The sequence below is a fragment of the Acomys russatus genome, chromosome 24 (assembly GCF_903995435.1).
Source record: "Acomys russatus chromosome 24, mAcoRus1.1, whole genome shotgun sequence".
In the NCBI taxonomy this organism is placed as follows: Eukaryota; Metazoa; Chordata; class Mammalia; order Rodentia; family Muridae; genus Acomys; species Acomys russatus.
The window spans coordinates 57,142,699-57,163,659 of NC_067160.1; the positions used below are offsets into that span (position 1 = coordinate 57,142,699).

At 50.1% G+C, this 20,961-nt stretch overlaps 1 protein-coding gene across 1 annotated transcript in view; it reads left to right on the forward strand.

Moving 5' to 3' along the window:
• Pnpla7 (patatin like phospholipase domain containing 7) overlaps nucleotides 1-20,961 on the forward strand; it is a 73,013-nt gene that overhangs the window by 8,689 nt on the left and 43,363 nt on the right. The window contains 8 exon segments of the mRNA XM_051166185.1: nucleotides 2,442-2,522; nucleotides 8,378-8,506; nucleotides 10,002-10,082; nucleotides 11,226-11,352; nucleotides 12,626-12,769; nucleotides 18,040-18,140; nucleotides 18,319-18,465; nucleotides 20,601-20,678. Of these exon segments, the coding sequence (XP_051022142.1) occupies nucleotides 2,442-2,522; nucleotides 8,378-8,506; nucleotides 10,002-10,082; nucleotides 11,226-11,352; nucleotides 12,626-12,769; nucleotides 18,040-18,140; nucleotides 18,319-18,465; nucleotides 20,601-20,678 (888 nt within the window).

The window sequence follows — 20,961 nt, forward strand, 5'->3', positions numbered from 1 at the left end:
CTTTTTTTTTTTTGCTCAGACATCTTGATGGGCCATACTTGACATTTTGGGGAAGGTGGAGGATGGAGACAGAGTCTCACTATGTGTGGCAACTCAATATTATGAAAATAGATGTTACATTTTAAGAGACCGGAACTTCTTCTAGACTGTGAGGTCACTTAAGAGAATACTAATGCCTTACTGTGCACTCTGCCTTTAAGAGAGCAATGAAACAGCCAACCTTACTAGCCTTCATTCTCATGTGTCTCCAATTAAAAGCTAATGTATAGCTGTAGTCTCCCCTCCCTCCCCCCCAGACAGGGTTGCTCTGTGTAACCCCAGCTGTCCTGGACTCACTTTGTAGACCAGGCTGGCCTCGAACTCACAGAAATCTACCTGCCCCTGCTTCCCGAGTGCTGGGATTAAAGGCGTGTGCCACAATGCCCAGCCTGTCTTTTTTTTTTTTTTTTTTTTTTTTAAGATGTGTTTATTTTACGCATATGGGTTTTCTGTCTATATGTACACCTGCATCAGATCCCAGTATAGATGCTAGTGAGCCACCATATGGTTGCTGGGAATTGAACTCAGGACCTTTGAAAGAGCAAACAATGTTCTTAACTGCTGAGCCATCTCTCCAGCCTATAGAGCTATAGCTTTAAATTGTATGCCCCTGACCCACAAATAATGCTTGTTTGACTATATGTTATGGTAGCTAATGTTGGAAACAGTAAATATAGGCTGAAGGCAACCTTATAAAAATGAGTATCTGCCATAATGTTGAAGGCAACATATGAATATTACTTAATAGCATTTGTTCATTTTTAAAAAATATTTATTTATTTATTATGTGGACAGGGTTCTGCCTGCATGTACAGCTGTAGGGCAGAAGAGGGCATCAGATCACATTACAGATGGTTGTGAACCACCATGCAGTTGCTGGGAATTGAACTCAGGACCTTTGGAAGAGCAAGTAGCGCTCTTAACCACTGAGCCATCTCTCCAGCCCCATTTGTTCATTTTTCTGGGTCAGTTGGAGTCAGTGACGTCATCCCTTGTAAAACTCTGCTACAAGCTTCTGTGAGGTAGCCCATTCCTTCGCCGTGTGATGCTTTCTGTGCTGTTCAGTAAAAGAAAGAGAAGAGCCCCTTGTTGGGGACATAGAGGCCCATACAGGACGGGGACAGGCGCGTTCATAAGATTGTTCATTTAGGCTCAGATTCAGGCTCATCCAACAGACAGGAAGGAAGGGAGAAGCAGGGAGAGAGAAGCAGAGAATTGAGACTCACTCTTTGTGAAATTATAACAAGGGAAAGTGCTTTTTAATTTCTTCTCCTTAACGCGACATTGACACATTTTGGATACTCCAAGGCTATCGCTAATGTGTTCAAAGCAGTGTGTAACCCTGGCTGGCTTGGAACTCACCATGCAGAGCAGGCAGGCCTGGAATCCTCAGAGATCCACTGCCTCTGCCTCCTGAGGACTGGGGTTAGGGTTGCGAGCCTCTGCCTCTGACTGCTTGACATGTTGTAGATGGGTTCTGGGGATCTAACTCTGGTCCCTGTGCTTTTAAAGCAAACACTTCATTGGCTGAGATGTGTCCCCCACTCCTATCTCATTTGGTTTTTTGGTTTGTTTGTTTGTTGTTTTTTGTTTTTTCAAGACAGGGTTTCTTTGTGTTACCTTGGCTGTCCTGGACTCACTTTGTAGACCAGGCTAGTCTCGAACCCACAGTGATCCGCCTGCCTCTGCCTCCCAAGCGCTGGGATTAAAGGCATGTGCCAGCCCTCATTTGGTTTTTAAGACAGGGTTTCTATAGACCAGGCTGGCCTTGAACTCAGAGATATCCGCCTGCCTCTGCCTCTTGAATTCTGGGATTAAAGGTGTGTGCCTTTTTTTTTTTTTTTTTTTTTTTTTTTTTTTGAGACAAGGTTTCTCTGCGTATCCTTGGCTGTCCTGGCCTGGCTTTGTAGACCAGGCTGGCCTCGAACTCACAGTGATCCGCCTGCCTCTGCCTCCCGAGTGCTGGAATTAAAGGTGTGCCCCACCATGCCTGGCACATCATCATCTTCTTTTAAGCTTATGGCATCTCTTTTTTCTTTTAAAAGATCCATTTTTATATATGAGTGTGTATGTGTTAGGTGTGTGGGATGGAGGTCAGAAGATGGTATCCGAACCCCTGAAGTCAGAGTTACAGGGGAGTGTGAGCCCCCTGATGTGGGGCTGGGACCCAGGTGGATCCTCGAGGAGAGCAGCAGATGCTCGTCACTGTTGAGCCCCTTCTCCAGCCCTGCTCATGGCATCTCTGAGCCCTGCCGGCTCCAGCGAGGTTCTTTATCGTCCTCTGAGATGCCCACTTTATTGATAGCAACTCGAAGATGAAGTCTGGCATGGCAGCTGTCCTGCGTGCTGGCTGGGCCTCTTTGCCCTGCCCTGACACCTGCTGTTCTGTTCTCTAAGCACAGGATGGCACCGAGGTGGTGGTCAAAGAGGTTCTGCCAGGGGACAGTGTCCACAGCCTCCTCAGCATTCTGGATGCGATCACCGTGAGTACTCACACGCCTTCCCTGCCATTGGTGCCCAAGCATCTCTGGTGAGCCCTCCAGGTCTGTTCTAACCATCTTGCTGGCCAGTGAGTCCCTTACTGTCGTGTCTGCTTCTCTGCAGTGACACAGTGGGGAGGTTGCCTCGGCTGAGAACAGCTCCCACTCTCTAGCGAAGGAGGTGTCAGTGGGAACAACTTTGACATTGTGTTTAACATAGAATGTATTTAGTAAGGCTTTGCAGTCCTTTCTGTTTCTTCTTTGTCTTTCTTTCTCACTCTGGTTCTCGGATCTTACTGTGTATAGCCCAGACTTACCTCATACTCCTGATCTTCTTGTCTTGGCCTTCAGAATCCTGGGGTTGCAAGTGTGAGCTACTGTGCCTGATAGTCTTCACTCTGTATGTTTTACTGTATTTGTTCACATATAGAAGCCTGTATAGCTTTCACTAGCTGGGACTAAAGGTGTGTGCCACCATGCCTGGCTAATTACTTCTTTTGTGGCTAGGACAAAAACACCTTACAAAGAGCTAGAGAGATGGCTCAGCAGTTAAGAGCACTGACTGCTTAGCTGACCAAAGCAGTGGAAGGCCGGAAGGGTTTACTTCAACTCCCAGTTAAGGTGTAGTCCATCATGGATGAGAGGGAATGTCAGCAGGAGTCTGAGGGTCACAGTCACGCGCGCGCGCGCACACACACACACACATACACACACCTCTCTCTCTCTCCCCCTCCCTTCCTCCCCACCTCTCGATTTGTCACAGTTACAATGTTCTGCCTGCATGTACACCAGCCTGCCAGAAGAGGGCAATAGATCTCATTATAGATGATTAAAAGTCACCATGTGGTTTCTGGGAATTGAACTCTGGACCTCTGGAAGAGCAGTCAGTGCTTTTAACTTCTGAGCCATCTCTCCAGCCCCACTCCCTTTCTCAGTTACATGCAGGTCACTGAAGCAACTAAGTCCTTGCAAATATGCTGAGATGTCTTGTGTGTCTACACTGCTGCCTATCAGATAGGCAAGACTGCTTAGTCTCCTTTGGTGGCCTGGAGGCATAAATGGGATCTCTGTGTCTTACTGTGCCCCACTTGACCTGAGTTCTGAGTTGGGGAGGCCACTTGCCCAAGGGAAAAAGACACCCATCTTTGAATCTTGAATTGTCTTTGCTCAGCTCTGAGGAAGCTACCAACATGGGTGGGGTTGGACCAGAGCTGGAATCCAGGCCAGAGTCACCCTTGTGCAGCTCGAAGGGCGGCACTCATTGTTGTGTGTTCCTGGTGTGGTAGCTGGCTCTGAGGATGTTGCCTGGATGTGTAAAAGGGCTTGGCAGCCCTTGGAAGGGATAGGAGTAGCCTAGGGGGACCACGGTCTGTGTGGGGGTAGATCGCTTAGCCACGTGACGACTGCACCCTTCCTCCATCCTCCTAGCTAGTTTTTCTTTTGTTTGGTTTGGTTTTGTTTTGTTTGGTTTGGTTTTTTAAGACAGGGTTTCTCTGTGTAGTCTTCACTGCCCTGGACTCACTTTGTAGACCAGGCTGGCCTCGAACTCACAGCGACCCACATGCCTCTGCCTCCCGAGTGCTGGGATTTAAGGCGTGCACCACCATGTCCGGCACCCTAGTTTTTCTTTTAAGCAAAAGATTTTATGTAAACTGGGGCATGGACTTTTCTTTGTTGTTTGTTTTTTATCCTGATCTCACTGTGGTTTTAAACTGACCATCATTTATTCCAGCATGGGATGGATATGGCAGGAAGTAGGTTATGGGCAGTGGCCAGGGTCACTGCCTCGATATCAGGATGGCCCCCTTCTGTAGAGGAGACCCACACCTTCCCTGAGCCTGGCGGGCTAGAAGACATAGAGGGATGCCATTTGAGAGACTACTAGATTCCTAGTAACTGGTCATTTTTTAATCTCACCAAATGTTTGTATTTATTACATTTTACAATTAAATTTTTTGTTTGTGTTTTGTGTTTTGTTTTGTTTTAGACAGTCTCTTTACTTAGCTCTGGCTGTCCTGGAACTCCGTATGTAAACCAGGCTGGCTTCCAGCTCACAGAGATCCACCTGCCTCTGCCTCCTGAGTGCTGGGATTACAGGCGTGCGCTACCACACCCAGCCGTTTTGAAGTTTTAGAAAATGACACGTGCAGATATTTTAGGATGTACTGGATGGTTCATAAACAACAGTTGTCTGTTCTCCCCGAGAGCTTCCAACTGGCAGGTTCTTTTAGCACACGTTTTCCTTGCTTTGTTCACGTTCCATCTTGGATGCACTGGCTTCCGGTCTGGAAAAAGACAATAAACGCCTCTTCATGGCCCATCTTGCTTTCACCGTTCCTCCCAGACCCCTTGTTGCTAAGACATCATGCATGTGTTTCACAGCTGAGCCACATGGTGTCCTAGGGAAATTGTTTTCTTGTTGGCTTTTGTTTGCTTGCAGTTAACAATTTCTTCATTTTTTGTTGTTAGGTTTTATCTGTGCAGCCATTTAGAGGTCTGTCCTAGCTTATGCGCCATTAGTGGCACTTTTCTCTGGGAAACCCTTGCACCGTCCCATCCTGCCATCCCTTGTTCCCTGGGAGGCCGTGGACTCTGTGGGAAGGGCCTCTGGCTTCCTCCTCCAGGTCCGCTTTCCTGTCTTGGTGGAGCAAACCCTCTGTCAGCTTCCTGAAGAAGGTGCAGGAGAGCTGTAATGTGAAACCTCATAAATGTACAGTCTCTCCCCTATCTTACTACCAGATATTTTTCAATGTAGTGTCTCTGTGTGTCAGAGTCAGCCTTGTTTTCTAAATCTCCAATTTTTTTTCATTACCCTTTTTTTCATGGTTTTTTTTTGAGACAGGGTTTCTCTGTGTAGCCTTGGCTGCCCTGGACTCACTTTGTAGACCAGGCTGGCCTCGAACTCACAGCGATCTGCCTGCCTCTGTCTCCCGAGTGCTGGGATTAAAGGCCTGCGCCACCAGGCCGCCATTCCCAGCTCAAAACAGTATTTTCAAATCATGTGATGGGAAAGTTTGGCCCTGGGCTGCTTTTTGCCAGCCCTGTGGTTGAGATCAGTGGTTTCCAGTTAATGGGTTCGTGCTGACTTATTGACTTGGTGTCACGAGACATTCTGGTTGCTAGGAAAGTGCTTGCTGGTTTACACAGCAAGCTTCTTGCTAGATAAGGCTACACAGTGAGACCCTGTTTCAGAGGAAACAAAACAGAAGAAAGAAACAAAACACCCCACAAACAAACAAACAACAACAAAACTTGGACCAGGGCCAGGGAGGGTGGCTTAGTTGTACATGCCTGACAACCCAAGTTCGATCCTGGAACCCACATAAAAAGCTGGTTGTATTGGCATGACTCTAAGCCTGAGGCAGGAGGGAGAGGCAGGATGATAGGCCAGAAGCTTGAAGGCTGGCTAGACCGGAGTAAGCTGCACAGAGGCAGAAGCAAGGCGGTGTGATCAGAGAGCTCACTCCCAGTGCTGTTCTCTGACCTCCACATGCACAGCGTACCATGTGTGCACTTGTGTTCACACATGTGTGTTTGTGTATGCACTCTCACATGTTAAAAGAGAAAACTTACCTTTAGTCCCAGAACTCAGGGAGGCAGAGGCAGGTGGATTGCTGTGAGTTCGAGGCCAGCCTGGTCTACAAAGTGAGTCCAGGGCAACCAAGGTTACACAGAGAAACCATGTCTCAAAAGCAAAACAAAAACAACAACAAAAACCAAATAAAAAATAAATAAGAGAGACAAACTTATGCATATGGATGGTCCTGATTGTCAACTGGGGATTCTATTTTGGAGACGGAACAGTAAACTGGATTCTTCCTTCAAGAATTGAGAGTCCTAGCCACTGTGTCTGTAGGCTTTGGTATGTGTCTGTAGGATCTTATGTACCCACGCTGGCCTTAAACTTGCTGTGTAGTCAGGGACGGGTGGTTTGTAGCTCCTGATCTGCTTTCTCTGTGTAGCCGTGGCTGTCCTGGAACTCACTTTGTAGACCAGGCTAGCCTTGAACTCACAGAGACCCACCTGTCTCTGCTCCTAGGTGCTGGGAGTAAAGATGTGTGCCACCACGCCTGGCTTTCACTTCTTAAATGCTAGGCACGCGCCCCCATGTGCAACCTTCCTTTTGTTTTTGAGACAGTCTCACTGAACCTCTGACTGGCCTAGAACTCACTCTCTAGCCTAAACTGGCCTTGATGTGCAGCGGTGCTCATGCCTCAGCCTCTACATGGGTTACAGGTGTGTGTCACGACCGTTCTCAGCTGGCACTTGTTTCTTAAATTGCTGTTGCATTCCTCATGTACTCTTAGTTTTTCTCTTTTTCTCAGACAGGGATCCAACCTTGGGTGTTCACATGCCAGGCAAGGGCTCTGGATCCTTCTGCTTCTACTTCCCAAGTTCTGAGCTCACTGTATCCGCCATACGTAGCTGGCTTTTGTCTTAGTCCTTGGGGTTAGAGAGCAGAGATGAGCTTGGAAACAGGAGATCCTCTGCTTCTGTGCACGAGCATCTTCAAAGCTCAGGATGAGCCCTCACAGAAAGCAGAGGCAACGAGAAATAGTTCAGACTTCAGTCCAAATCTCAGACTAACTCCTCAGTGATACCTGATAGCAGAGCAAGACAGCAGAGCCAAGGCTCTAGAAACGAAGGGGTTAAAATCCACTGCCCACAGGCTTGTGCTGTGGTGTGGGCCTAAACAGACCAGAGTAAATATTCTGCCCAAGCACGTAGCCTGTGGACCACTGAGTTCATCTGGCTTCTGTGTGAGAACACGGATGACCTGTCCACCACAGACAGCTGTGTATAGTTCGTTTCCTCCCTGCTGTGGCACAGTCCCTGACAAGGGACCATCAGGGAGGCAGGGCTTATTTGGATTGTACTTTGAGCTCCATCCTGGTAGGGAAAACATGATGACACCACGAGTGGGGAGGTAGCAGAGGGAGTGCCTCTGGGCTACAAAACCTCACGGCCTACCCTAGTGATCACACCCTTCCAGTGAGGCCCTGCTGTTCTGGAGCCTGCTTTGTAGATGGATGGGGTTGACCTCAAACTCTCAGGGATGCGCCTGCCTCTGCCTCCAGAGTGCTGGCCTCACAGGCGTGTGCCACCATGCCCAGCCTCATTCAACCTTTTCTAGCCTGCCATCAGGTCTTACAGGTCTTACAATCCCCAGGACTCGGTAATTCTGACACTGAGGATACGCAGTTCATTGCTGGTGGGACTGCAGAATGGTGCAGCCACTCTGGCAGACAATTTGCTTGTGGCTTTGTTTTGTTCTGATTTTTACAGAGTTAAGGCTGCAGATACCATGCGACCTAGGAACACTCCCCCACCACACATACACCCTGATATTTAGCAAGAAATGTGAACACAGAGACCTATGTGTGTGTGTATGTTACGGCACCTTACAGTTGCTGTACTCGGGAAATAACTGAGCCTCCATGGGGATTTAGGATATGCATGGCAGGTTGAGTGTGTGGCCATTTGATGGTAATGATTTCTGCTCTCTGACTTGTTAAGAAAGTACACATGGGAAGGGCCTTTTAACCCTTTTGGCAAGGGTTTATAGACAGGGTGGGACGTTGAAGGGCCAGGCCCCAGAGTCTCAGGAAAGAGCATATAAAAGCATCACGCAGTAAGCGTACAGGTTAGTAAACAACTCCTGCCACCCAAACCTTTGCTGCTTTGTGGTGACAAACTCTGGTTTACATTAAAATGACCAGCGTCCACAGCACGCCTGGTAAGATGACAGTTGTGTGAGTAGGAGCCAGGTGGGGCCTCCAGAAACCTCGATGGGTTGCGGGAATTGCCCTGGAGCTTTCGAGGTCCTTCGCGCAGGCCTAACCAAGTTGTTGTTACAGGGTCACACTGCACCGTACAAAACAGTGTCTGCCCGTGCAGCTGTTGCGTCCACTGTCCTCTGGCTTCCTGCAGCAGCCTTTCAAGGAGTTTTTGAAAAATATCCCGAAACTCTGGTGAGGGTGGTACAGGTGAGTCTCTTCCCAGCTGGCTTCTCCATCCACAAAGGGCCCCCTCAGGCACTGGAGCTGTGCACAGGCATCGATCCACTTAGGGCTGTCTCTGGTTTATGTGTCCTCTCTGAATTCTGCAATGTGTGTGAATCCAGAGAATACAGAACTGCTTTGCTGGAAAGATTTACTGCTGGTCATATGGATTCTAGGAAGAGCTGTTGTTCAAGATTTGTAATAGAGGTCTGTGGTGGTCAAGCAAGCCTTTAAGCCTAGCACTCAGGAAGCAGTGGCCGGAGGATCTCTGTAAGTTGAAGGCCACAGCTCCATAGTAAGACTGTTGTCTCAGAAAAGGGGTGAGGAGGACATAATCAATATAATACTGCATGAGACTTTCTTTTTTCAATAGAAAAAAAGCTTTTTATTTTGTTTTTCCAGATAGGGTTTCTCTGTGTAGCCCTGGCTGTCCTGGAACTTGCTCTCTAGACAAGACTGGCCTCCGACTCAGAGATCCACCAGCTGCTGCTTCCCAAGTGCTGGGATTAAAGGCACGGACCGCCACTGCCTAGCTAGAAAAAAGTGCTTAGAAAAGCATAGCCATAAATTAGACAGAGTAGCCAGACAAGGCTGTAATCCCAGCCCTTGGAAGGCTGAGACAGAAGGTTATCCTGAGATCAAGGCCACCTGGGCTTCTTAGGATGCGCTAGGGTAGCCAGAGAAAGACTCTGCCTCAAAACAAACATACAAACCACAAGATAGGCTTGTCAACATGGCTCTACAAGTCAGAGGATCTACGTGGTGGAAGGAAAAAGCTGACCCTACACATTGTTTTCTGAGTGCCACCTGTGTCCCATGTTCTGTGCATCCTCATACAAATCCACAAAATAAGGAAAGAAGTGTGTGTGTGTGTGTGTGTGTGTGTGTGTGTGTGTGTGCGCTCGCGCGCGCACGCGCGTGCTGAGGAGGTCACTCAGTCAGTGCAGTGCTTACCTTGTAAGTGTGAGGTCTGAATTTCATTTCCAAAACGCAATGTAAAAAAGGGGAGATGGCCGGCCAGCCTGACCCACTCAGTGAGTCCCAGGTCCCGGTGAGAGAGAGCCTGTCCTAAAACGAACATGGTGACTGAGTCCTAAGGAGTGACCTCTCTGCTCGCCATGTGCACGTACACACACCTCTATCTTGTTCACACACACAGACATGCGCACACACAGACAGGCACATTTGCACAATGCCCGCAAACACACAGTAATATTAACAACACTGCACATGCTTTCAGACCTCCCATTCTCTCAAAAGAGATTTTTTAAAAAAATGTCTTACTAAATACTCCATTTTAGAGTAACTCCTATGTGTCCCACACTGTCCTTGTGTTAGCACCCTGCTCCACGGTGGGGGGCTGTTGGGCCCTGGGAAAGGTGAGCTGTGGTCTGTGGCCTGTGCTATGGGAATCAGCAGGCACTGCTGTGGCATTGCTGGTATCCGGCCTAGACCCCTCACCTCTCAGTGTCTCTTACAGATCATCATGGTGCGGCTGCAGCGGGTGACCTTTCTGGCTCTGCACAACTACCTGGGGCTGACTACGGAGCTCTTCAACCCCGTGAGTGCAGGCCGCCTACAGTCAGGACATGTGTCTCAGCACAGTGCCTTGCGTGTGCTCCTGGCTCCGGGCTGGGCCTGAGGCGAGGTGCTGGGCTGAGTTCCCTTGCTTGCTTAAGTGTGTGCACATGGTGCAGTGAGTGACTACTGACAGGCTCGGGCCCTGTAGCTGATGAAATGTTAGAGACCTTAGCCTGTCTTGTTGCTTGCCAGTAGTAGTCCTATTGTGCCCCTAAGGTGGGAATTCTAGAGGAATCCGCTGCCCAGGTACTGAAACTGTGGGCTGGTCCATAGTTCACTTCCACCTATCCCTCCTGCTGGTCCTTGGCTGTGTCCTGCCCTTGACGTAACACCAAGCTGTGACTTGGAGGGTGTGGGGGCACTGCCAAAGGTGCCAAGGCCTTAAATCCTCCTCAGTTTTGAAATTCCTGGTAAATCCTGACCAGTCAAAGCCTGTGAAACGGGGTAAAACTGGTTCTTATCTAGAAGGCCTGAGTAAGAACTGAGCCATGGCCAGGACTGGTGGTGCGCGTCTTTAATCCCAGTACTCGGGAGGCAGAAGCAGGCAGACCACTGTGAGTTCTAGGCCAGTGGTCTACAAAGCAAGTTCAGGATAGCCAAGGCTAACACAGAGAGACCCTGTCTCAACCCCCCCCAAAAACAAACAAACAAACAAACAAACAAACTGAGCCGAGGCTTCATTTGCTCCAACACCTGAAGCAAGGACAGAGGAAGTCACTGGGTAACATACAGTAAGCCCCAGCAGGACTCCTGGGAGTGAGTTAGAGGTGCTTGGTACCCGGGAGGTGTGACGTCATTTCCACGTTGGGTGACACTACAGCTCAGCGTGCTCAGCTGCTGGTGTTCTAGGGAAGGTCCTTCGGGTTGTGTGCGTTTTCCTATTACTGAAGAGCTCGGCTTTCTGAGGACATGGGCTGTTTGTCCCGTGGTATGAAGAGCTGGAGGCAGAAGCTGAGAGAGGGGTGCTCAGCCTTACTGGGCTCCTCCTCTTCCAGCTGCGTGGGTTCTGGGTTGCTTCCTACCTTCTTGGTAGTTGAGACATAGTTGACCGCTTCGGATAGCATGCTTAGAAGGAACCTGGGGATTCCTGGAGCTGACCTAATGTTCTTCTCATTCCCCCCAGGAGAGCCAAGCCATCCCTCTCTTGACAGTAGCCAGTGTGGCAGCTGGGCGGGCCAGGAGACAGATGTCATATAGCTCAGAGGAGCAGCCTGAGAGGTCCCCAAGGTCCCTGGAGTCCTCGAACTCAGGTACTCCACCAGCTCAGGACCTGCTCACTCTACTGTCCGCCTGATCTCTTCTGCCTTCAGGCCTCTTCACCTGCCCCTAGGTCTTATTACATGGCCCCAAGTGTTCTGACCTGGGGTTTCCTCACAGGCCCTCGGATCTCTCTGTGTAATCCCAGGTCTCCCCGCATGGTTCCAGCTCTCCTCACCTGCCCTCAGCTCCCATCATATATGCCCAGATCTCACGCTCTAGGATTACCTCATCTGTCCTGGGGTCTCATAAGCTTCCCTCAGGTACCTCCCATGCCCTGGGCCAGGTTGCATGTGGCCAAGAAGGTCACCTTCTGTCCTTTGGTACTTCCTAGTGGGGGACTTGAACCACGGGAATGCTGCTGTTCAGGAGAGCAAGTTATCAGCTTTGCCTTCTCATCCGCATGGCTTTTACTTCTCAAGAGCAGATTAGCCCGGGGGAAGGACCGTCCAGGAGTTCTTGAGTAGCGTATACTGTCAGCGTGGCACTATTACCTCAGCACCACTTTGTTAGTAGATACACCTTTAGTGTCTTAACAGTCAGCGGTGCTCTGAGAGGGGATCCAGGGGACTAAAACAGTGTGTGAAATTGAGTGATGCAGCCTTGGTGTCTAATAGAACAGAACTGTCCATTTGAGCCAACCTAAGACAAGGTTTGGACGTTAATGACCTTGAAACACATCCCCAGATGGCCTGGTTTCCTGAGTAGTGCTTTTCTCTCTGAAATCTTGGTTAAGTGATAGGATCTTGTCCTCTTGAAGGTGCTTGGTTCTGGGCTGTCTTCACAGAGGTGGGGGCGAGGAGGTTTACAGGCCTGGAAGTGGAGACTGTAGCAGCAGACAGTGTCCTATGTGGCAGGTGAGGCCAGGGTCCTTGAAGCTCAGGCGGAACATTAAAGCCCTGTTTTGCCCCAGGTGTGCTAATGGTCATCTCTATAGAAGAAGGCCATGGGAAGGGGACAATTGGTAGATTGCCCCACTTCAAGGTTTACTACCTTCATAGCTCAGGTGGATGGCAGCCGCAGGTAGTCAGTTCAGGAGGCCCATTGAGGAGGATGGCCAAGAGGGGTGCACATGTGGGGGAGCAGCCTGGGGCTAACATTCTTGCATCACTGTCCTGCCAAGTGCCAACAGTGTGCTTGCCTAAAGGGCCTGTTTGTGGGTAAGTTATCTGCAAGTTCACAGGGGACCTGGGAGGGCCTGGTCATGTGCTGTTTTCTGGGGACTCTGTTCTCTGAGCTGGAGTGGCTCATTCCTGTTTTACCCAGATCATGGCAGCAGCAGCCGCTCCACAATCTCTGGACCCCTGCTGAAGAGGAGCTGCTCCGTGCCTCTGCCTTCCATCCATGGGGAGATCACAGACGAACTCAGACAGTACCAGGGGAGTGGCTCTAACCCTTCAGCCTCCCAAGGTAAAGATCCCCTGTTGCTGTAGCTGGCTCTAACGACAGCTTCTCTTTGGAAGACGAGTCAAGCTGTCCCGTCCCCCAGTGTCATTTTGTCCTGACCATGCAGGTGGATATCTCAAACTTGAGACCACTTAGATTGGCACTCCTCCTGGGGCTGCCGTGCATGTCCTTATGAACTCTGCACACTGCTTCCTTCTACCAGTCCTCCTCTGCTGAGCCTGGACCTACTCACACCATCTGCCACCACGAGGCGCTACCTTCAGTGTCAGGTCACCTCTGTGAGGTTCTGGTCCCAAATTGACATGCTCTGTGTCCTGCGCAGCCCTCTGCTCATTTGCAGACTAACACCCAGAGCTGCCTGCTCTCGCTGCTCCCATCCTCCAGTCTGCCTTTGTTTTGTGTAGTTTGTTGGTGTCATGCAGTCTTCACTGGGCCTTTCATCGCCACCAGTCAGTGTGCAGCACTGTGCCTTTGCTTTCCCCTTCCTTCCTCGTCTCCTCTGATGTCGCTGCTTGTCATTCATGGATAACTGGCAGCTTTATGGCTTCCTGGTTCATTTAAAGGGCGTCAAGAGTTTATCTTTTCAGACCTGATTGATGGCTACTGTGTTCTAGTGGAGATCTCACCTTCAGGTTTTTGTTTGTTTGTTTGTTTGTTTGAGGTGTTACTACATACGTACTTACACACTGGCCTCAAACTCACAATCTTCTTGCCTCTGCCTCTTTAATCTTTTTTTTTTTTTCCGGGGTTTTTTGGTTTTTTTGTTGTTGTTGATGTTGTTTTTCGAGACAGGCTTTCTCTCTGTGTTAGCCTTGGCTGTCCTGGACTCACTTTGTAGACCAGGCTGGCCTCGAACTCAGAGCGATCCACCTGCCTCTGCCTCCTGAGTGCTGGGATTAAAGGCATGCGCCAATACCGCCGGCGTGCCTCTTTAATCTTAATTTTTGCAAACATTTTCTCCTGTGTCCATCTGTCAGCCTAGGGGGCCTTTTCTTTAGCAGGAAATGTTCCTTTACTGAAAACAAGTCAAGTTTGCTGTGCTCAGTGCCTCATGCTCCTAATCCCAGCACTTGGGAGGCTGAGGCAGGAGGATTGCCTTGAGTTTGACGCCAGCCTGCACTGCAGAATAAGAATCTGTCTCAAAAGCCTTCATCAGCTGGGTATAGTGGCATGTGTCTTTAATTTTTTGTGTCTTTGTGTTTAATTTAATGTGTCTTGTTTGTTTTTCAAGACAAAGTCTCTCTGTGTAGCCTTGGCTGTCCTGGACTCACTTTGTAGACCAGGCTGGCCTCGAACTCACAGCGATCCGCCACCTGCCACTGCCTCCCAAGTGTTGGGATTAAAGGCATGTGCCATCACGCCTGGCATATATTTGTTTGTTTGTTTGTTTTGTCTTGAGATGGGGGTGAGATCTCACTCTCTAGCCAAAGCTAGCCAGTGGGTTCCAAGGTTCTGCCTGTCTCTGTCTCCCAGCCCCGGGATTATACACATGTGCTGTCTCACCGGTGGGCTTACGTGGGTGCTGCAGCCTGGGTCACACCCGTGTGCTGTCTCACTGGCGGGCTTACGTGGGTGCTGCAGCCTGGGTCACACCCGTGCTGTCTCACCGGTGGGCTTACGTGGGTGCTGCAGCCTGGGTCACACCCGTGTGCTGTCTCACCGGTGGGCTTACGTGGGTGCTGCAGCCTGGGTCACACCCGTGTGCTGTCTCACTGGCGGGCTTACGTGGGTGCTGCAGCCTGGGTCACACCCGTGTGCTGTCTCACCGGTGGGCTTACGTGGGTGCTGCAGCCTGGGTCACACCCGTGTGCTGTCTCACCGGTGGGCTTACGTGGGTGCTGCAGCCTGGGTCACACCCGTGTGTTGCTGTCTCACCGGTGGGCTTACGTTGGGTGCTGCAGCCTGGGGTAACACCCGTGTGCTGTCTCACCGGTGGGCTTACGTGGGTGCTGCAGCCCTGGGTCACACCCGTGTGCTGTCTCACCGGTGGGCTTACGTGGGTGCTGCAGCCTGGGTCACACCCGTGTGCTGTCTAACCGGAGGGCTTACGTGGGTGCTGCAGCCTGGGTCACAACCCGTGTGCTGTCTCACCGGCGGGCTTACGGGGGCTGCAGCCTGGGTCACACCCGTGTGCTGTCTCACCGGCGGGCTTTACGTGGTGCTGCAGCCTGGGTCACACCCGTGTGCTGTCTCCACCGGCGGCTTACGTGGGTGCTGCAGCCTGGGTCACACCCGTGTGCTGTCTCACCGGCGGGCTTACGTGGGTGCTGCAGCCTGGGTCACACCCGTGTGCTGTCTCACCGGCGGGCTTACGTGGGTGCTGCAGCCTGGGTCACACCCGTGTGCTGTCTCACCGGCGGGCTTACGTGGGTGCTGCAGCCTGGGTCACACCCGTGTGCTGTCTCACCGGCGGGCTTACGTGGGTGCTGCAGCCTGGGTCACACCCGTGTGCTGTCTCACCGGCGGGCTTACGTGGGTGCTGCAGCCTGGGTCACACCCGTGTGCTGTCTCACCAGCAGGCTTACGTGGGTGCTGCAGCCTGGGTCACACCCGTGTGCTATCTCACCGGTGGGCTTACGTGGGTGCTGCAGCCTGGGTCACACCCGTGTGCTATCTCACCGGTGGGCTTACATGGGAGCTGCAGCTCTGGACTCAGGTCCTGCTGTTCGCATAGCAAGTACTTTACCCACTTATCCACTTCCCAAGCTGCCGTTCACAGCTCTGTGCCTTTGGTGTGTGACAGATTATAAAGGGCATAGTTCCCCCAGCTTCTGCCCTCCCGAGCGGCCGGGCTCTCGCTCTCTCAGCAGTAGGGTCTTGCTGTGTAGTTCTGAACTCGTAGGCCCCCATCTCTGCCTTCTGACTGCTCAGGTTACACGTGTGGTCCTCCTGCACGGCTGGCTTATGTAGTTTCATGGAACCACAGGCCCTGCCACCCTGCATGGGTGGCATGTGCCATAACTCAAGGGCTTCTCACTGGGTTCTTTGTACCTTCCTCTGGTTCTGTCAGCATGCCCTGAGGCTGACTGCTCTGGACAGAATGTAGCTTCTCTTGGTGCGGGTGTGTAACATCTGCCTGTGGGCTCCCATGCCTGGGCCACACTTTCCAATGGCTTTCCTTCCAAGCTGAGCAGCCCTGGTACTGACACTTCTGCATAGATTGATGCCACCCTCAGTGACTGATCTCCATCTTATTTTGAACAATTATTTGTGTGTGTGGCTCTGTGCATGTGAGTGCTGGGGTTTGTGGCGGTCAGAGCTTGGGCACCTAGAGTGGGCACTAGGGACTAAGCTCATCAGGTCTTTTGCAAGAACAGAGCAGTACCTCGTACTGGGCCATTTTTCCAGCTCCCAAAACTGGTGTGAACCGGTGACTATAGTCCTTAAATTTTCCTCTCTGATTGGAAGACCATCTGGACAATTCATTTCCTAGGAGCCTATTTTTTTTTTGGTTTTGTTTTTTATTAATTTATTCTTGTTACATCTCAATGGTTATCCCATCTCCCTTGTATCCTCCCATTCCTCCCTCCCTCCCATTTTCCCCTATGACTGTGCCTGAGGGGGACTTCTTCCCCCTTTATATGCTTATAGAGTATCAAGTCTCTTCTTGGTAGCAGTTTTGGTTTTTTTTTTTTTTTGAGACACACTTTCTTTTGTAGTCCTGTAGCCCTGGCTGTCCTGGCCTTGAACTCACAGAGATCTGCCTCCCTCTGCCTCCCTAGTGCTGGGATTAAAGGGGTGCACTACCACACCTGGCTACCATTGCCTTTTTTTTTTTTTAAGACAGGATTTCTCGTGAGGACAACGGGCTAGCCAAGTTGGCAGCTGGCTAATGAGCAAACACCCAGGGTTTCCTGTCTCCACTCCCAACTGACTTCTTAGTTATTTAAAAAGATTTATTCATTTTTAGTTTTCACGTTTATTTACCTTATTTATATGAGTGTTTTGTCTGTGTGTATAAATGTGCAACGCATGTGTGCCCGGTACCTGAAAAGGTCAGAAGAGTGTGTTGGGTCCCCTGGAACTGGAATTGCAACCAGCTGTGAGATGTCATGTGAATGCTGGGAACCAAACTCATATTCTCTGCAAGAGCACCAAGTGCTCTTAGCGCTGAGCCAGCTCTCTAGCCCCTATTTATTTTATGTGTGTGATTGTTTTGGCTGCATGTATGTAAGTGAACTGCATGCATGTGTAGTGCTCACAGAGGCCAGAAGAGGGTGCTGGTTGCCCTGGAGCTGGAGGCATCGATGGCTGTGAGCTTCCATGTAGGTACTGAGAGCTGAGCCTGGTTCTCTGCAAGTGAAATAAGTACGCAAAACCACAGAACCTTCTCTCTAGTATAATGCCTGACCTTTAATGTGGTTGTTGGGGGGTACAAATCAGTTCCTCATGCTTGGGTGGCAAATACTTTATTGACTGAGCTATCCCCCGAGTTCCAAGGCTGTTAATTTTTAAATTATTATTATTTTTTTAGTTTTTTTTGAGACAGGGTTTCTCTGTGTAGCCTTAGCTATCCTAACTTTGTAGACCAGGCTAGCCTCGAACTCACAGCAATCTGCCTGCCTCTGCCTCCAGAGTGCTGGGATTAAAGGCATGTATCACCATGCCCGGCTTAAATTAAAAAAATTTTAAATAAATTATACACACAAAGAATATGCACACAAAATACATAAATAAAAAACAGTTTTAAAAAGCAAGGCCTCCACATTTGTTTGGCTCTCTCTGCATGTAACTGCTTTTCTTTCTGCTGTTTTGACTTACTATAATGGGACAAGAAGAGACCGTCACTGGAGGGTGACCACACAGGCAGGCAGCCCTGACTTCCAGCTGCTGGAACCATAGCTAAATGAACACTTCTGGGGTTTTGGGCTTCTCTCTCTCTCTCTCTCTCTCTCTCTCTCTCTCTCTCTCTCTCTCTCTCTCTCTCTCTCTTTCTCTCTCTTTGAGACAAGGTTTTTTGAATTCTCCTGGCTGTCCTGGAATTGGATCTGTAAACCAGGCTGGCCTTGAACTCAGAGATCCACCTGGGATTAAAGGTGTGCGCCACCACGCCCAGCTGCATCTTTGCTTTCTTCTTAGTACCACCTTCAGATGTCCAAACCAAACGGACTAATGACATTGTAACAGAAATGTCAGCAATGCAGCCTTGCTGGCTAGAGATCTGAGTCTTGTCTACCCAGTTTATGCCGTCAGATGTTCACTCAGCCTGCCCTTCTGTGCCTACATATGGGCTAGCAGGTGGGCAGTGAACTGACTCTTCTTTCTGTTTGTAGAAAGCCATAAGGGGGCCACCTCAGACCTGGGGATGGCATACGACCGTGCCAGGGTTTTGCCACACTCAGATGAGCAACTTGGGAGCTCTGTGGCCAGCAAGGTATATACCCCTGCCTCTCCTGACTGTCCCTCAGGGCCTGCCCGCTCCATGCTCACTAGTGCTTTGGGGCGTGGTCCATACCTGGCCTCACCAGTGTCAGCAGCGCCTCATGGAGATGCACTTCCGGATGTTCCTGGCCATAGCTCTTCTGATGCCTTGTACCTTCGTTCTTTTCTAGTCCAGGAAAAGTGTAGTTCTTGCAGAGATCCCCTCTGCCATCTTCCACTACTCAGAAACTTCCAGGGATGAGACTGAGGCCGGTGGAAAGACAGATGCTATCTTCAGAGCTGCCACAAAGGACCTCCTGACCCTGATGAAGCTAGATGTGAGTGTGTGGGCTCGGAGAGAGGGCGGGGACAGCTCCGGATCCCCCATTTCGTTTGGGTAGCACGTCCTTCTAATGCTTCCTGGGGTACCCATGACCTGCACTGTTGTAATCTTCTTTACCTAGGCCTGCCAGTAGGGGGCGTCTACATCTGCAGCCGTAGCCTTGGCCAAAGGCACTGCACCTGGGCACCAGAAGCTACATCTTCCTCACATATGTGTTCTTGGTTATTTTTTCTTCTTTATTTATTTCATGGGGGCGGGGCATCGTTTCTTGTTGTTTTAGTTTTGGTTTTGGTTTTTGGAGACAGGGTTTCTCTGTGTTAGCCCTGGCTGCCCTGCACTGACTTTGTAGATCAGGCTGGCCTTGAACTCACAGAGATCCTCCTGCCTCTGCTTCCCAGTGCTAGAATTAAAGGCGTGCGCCACCATGCCTGGCTATTGTTGTTTTAAAATCTAGATCTTTTTGTGTAGTCCAGGTTGTCTTCCTGCCTCACCTTCCTGAGTGCCCTAGTGAATAGGCATGCGCCACCATGCCTCTGCCTTATGAGTGCCAGGATTTTTTGTTTTGTTTTGTTTTGTTTGTTTTTCGAGACAGGGTCTCTCTGTGTAGCCTTGGCTGTCCTGGACTCACTTTGTAGACCAGGCTGGCCTCAAACTCACAGCGATCCGCCTGCCTCTGCCTCCTGAGTGCTGGGATTAAAGGCCTGCAGTAAACAGTAGAGAAGGTTACCTGATGCCAACTTCTTTCCTTCCCATACACATGTATGGGCACTTATGCAAACATGCACGCACGTGCACACACACACACACACGTTTCTAGGTATTGCTAAATGTCTTAGAGTTTCCTTTTTGTTGAGTAGGGTTCCTTGTAAGAGGTCATTCCATAAAGCCAGGTCTTTAATCCCTTCTGAGTCTTTTTTTTTAAAGTGGTCTATCTGCATGTACCTTGAATGCTAGAAGAGGGCATCAGATCCCACTATAGATGGTTGTGAGCTCAGGAACCTCTGGAAGAGCAGACAGTGCCCCTTAACCACTGAGCTGACTCTCCAATCCCCTTCTGAGTCTTGCTCAGGCCCTTCTCTGGTTCTGCGTCTAACACTGGAGCCTTCACTATTGGCATCATGGGAGTGCTAAGCTGATGCTCTTTTTTTCTGCAGTACACAGACTGTCTAGCTAGTATCCAACTTTCTGGTTATCCCAGTAGCCCTGTAAGTGCTGAGAGGTCCATGTTGGGCCAGCTGATGTGTCCCCACAGATTTTCACCTTAGTTCCCTTCCCTTTCTGCCTTGTATTTTTCAGAGCTTCTTTTATTGAGCTAGCTTTCTTCCCTTGAGTTTAGTAAAGGTTCAGAGATGGCCTCTGTTGATTGAACCTCTATATCGGTGCTTAGAACTGGACCTAGGTCCTCTGCAAGAACAACAAATCCTCTTAAACACTGAGCCATCTCTCCAGCCCCTTCCTGACATTTTTTAATGGTGGCCAGTGACCTTTCTTAATACTTTTGTTTTACTGTCACCAAGAGCTGTGACTTGAAATGCTTTGATTTTTTCCTAGGCCTTTGCACATGTCATGCAGGCTCCTCCATGTTCTGGCAGTCCCCAGTCATGCTGGATTGCAGGCTGTCCCCACCTCATGTGGCATGTCGGGAAGCCAGACTTTGCAGCTGGAAAGGGAGATGACACCCTGGTTGGATATATCTAAGTTGGCTTTGTAAAAGGGCGCCCCGTGTCTCTAGAAGGAAAGGAGAAGAGAAAGATGAAGATGTTCTGCGTCGGGCTCCCACGGGTTCGGCTTGTAGGAGCATACATACCACTATGCTTGGCAGGTGGCTGGCTTTGGTAATGAGTAAAAAGGGTGTCCTGGCTTGTTGTCTTGCCTTTACGCTGGTCACCTTTAATCTTACGGAAATTAAATTCCGCCTCTGCCCTGTATAAATTCATAAGCATATTAATCTGCATCTCGGCCTTTTCTGCTGTATTCCACTGATCTTTTGTGCAGAATGCTGTCCCATCCGTATTAGTGGACAGTCCTTAGGGAAGCGTTTGATAGAGCCACACCCACGTGGCCTCTGTCCCGTCCTCTCAGGCCCCAAGCATCTCCTCATGTTCCTTCTTGAAATCTGTTCTGTTTTAGGATCCATCCCTGCTGGATGGCCGGGTATCATTTCTTCATGTTCCAGCAGGCACCATAGTGTCAAAACAGGGAGATCAGGTGAGTGAAGACGCTCAATTTTAAAGGACCGGCCTGGGAACTGCCCAGCCCTGCAGCTCTGTGCTGGCTGGAGTGTGGCCGACGGCACAGTGGTGGACGTTGTCCAACTACCAGCCTGCTGGAGCTCTGGGCACTGTCTTAGTGTCTGGGTAGCTCAGGGCTTAGTCACCGGGCTTCTCCATGGCCGTGCCTGCTACCCTAGCTCCTTTTCTGGGATCTAAAGGGTTGGGGTGAGAAGATTTACAGAAAGTCCCACAAAGAATTTGGGATGTGGTCCTGCATG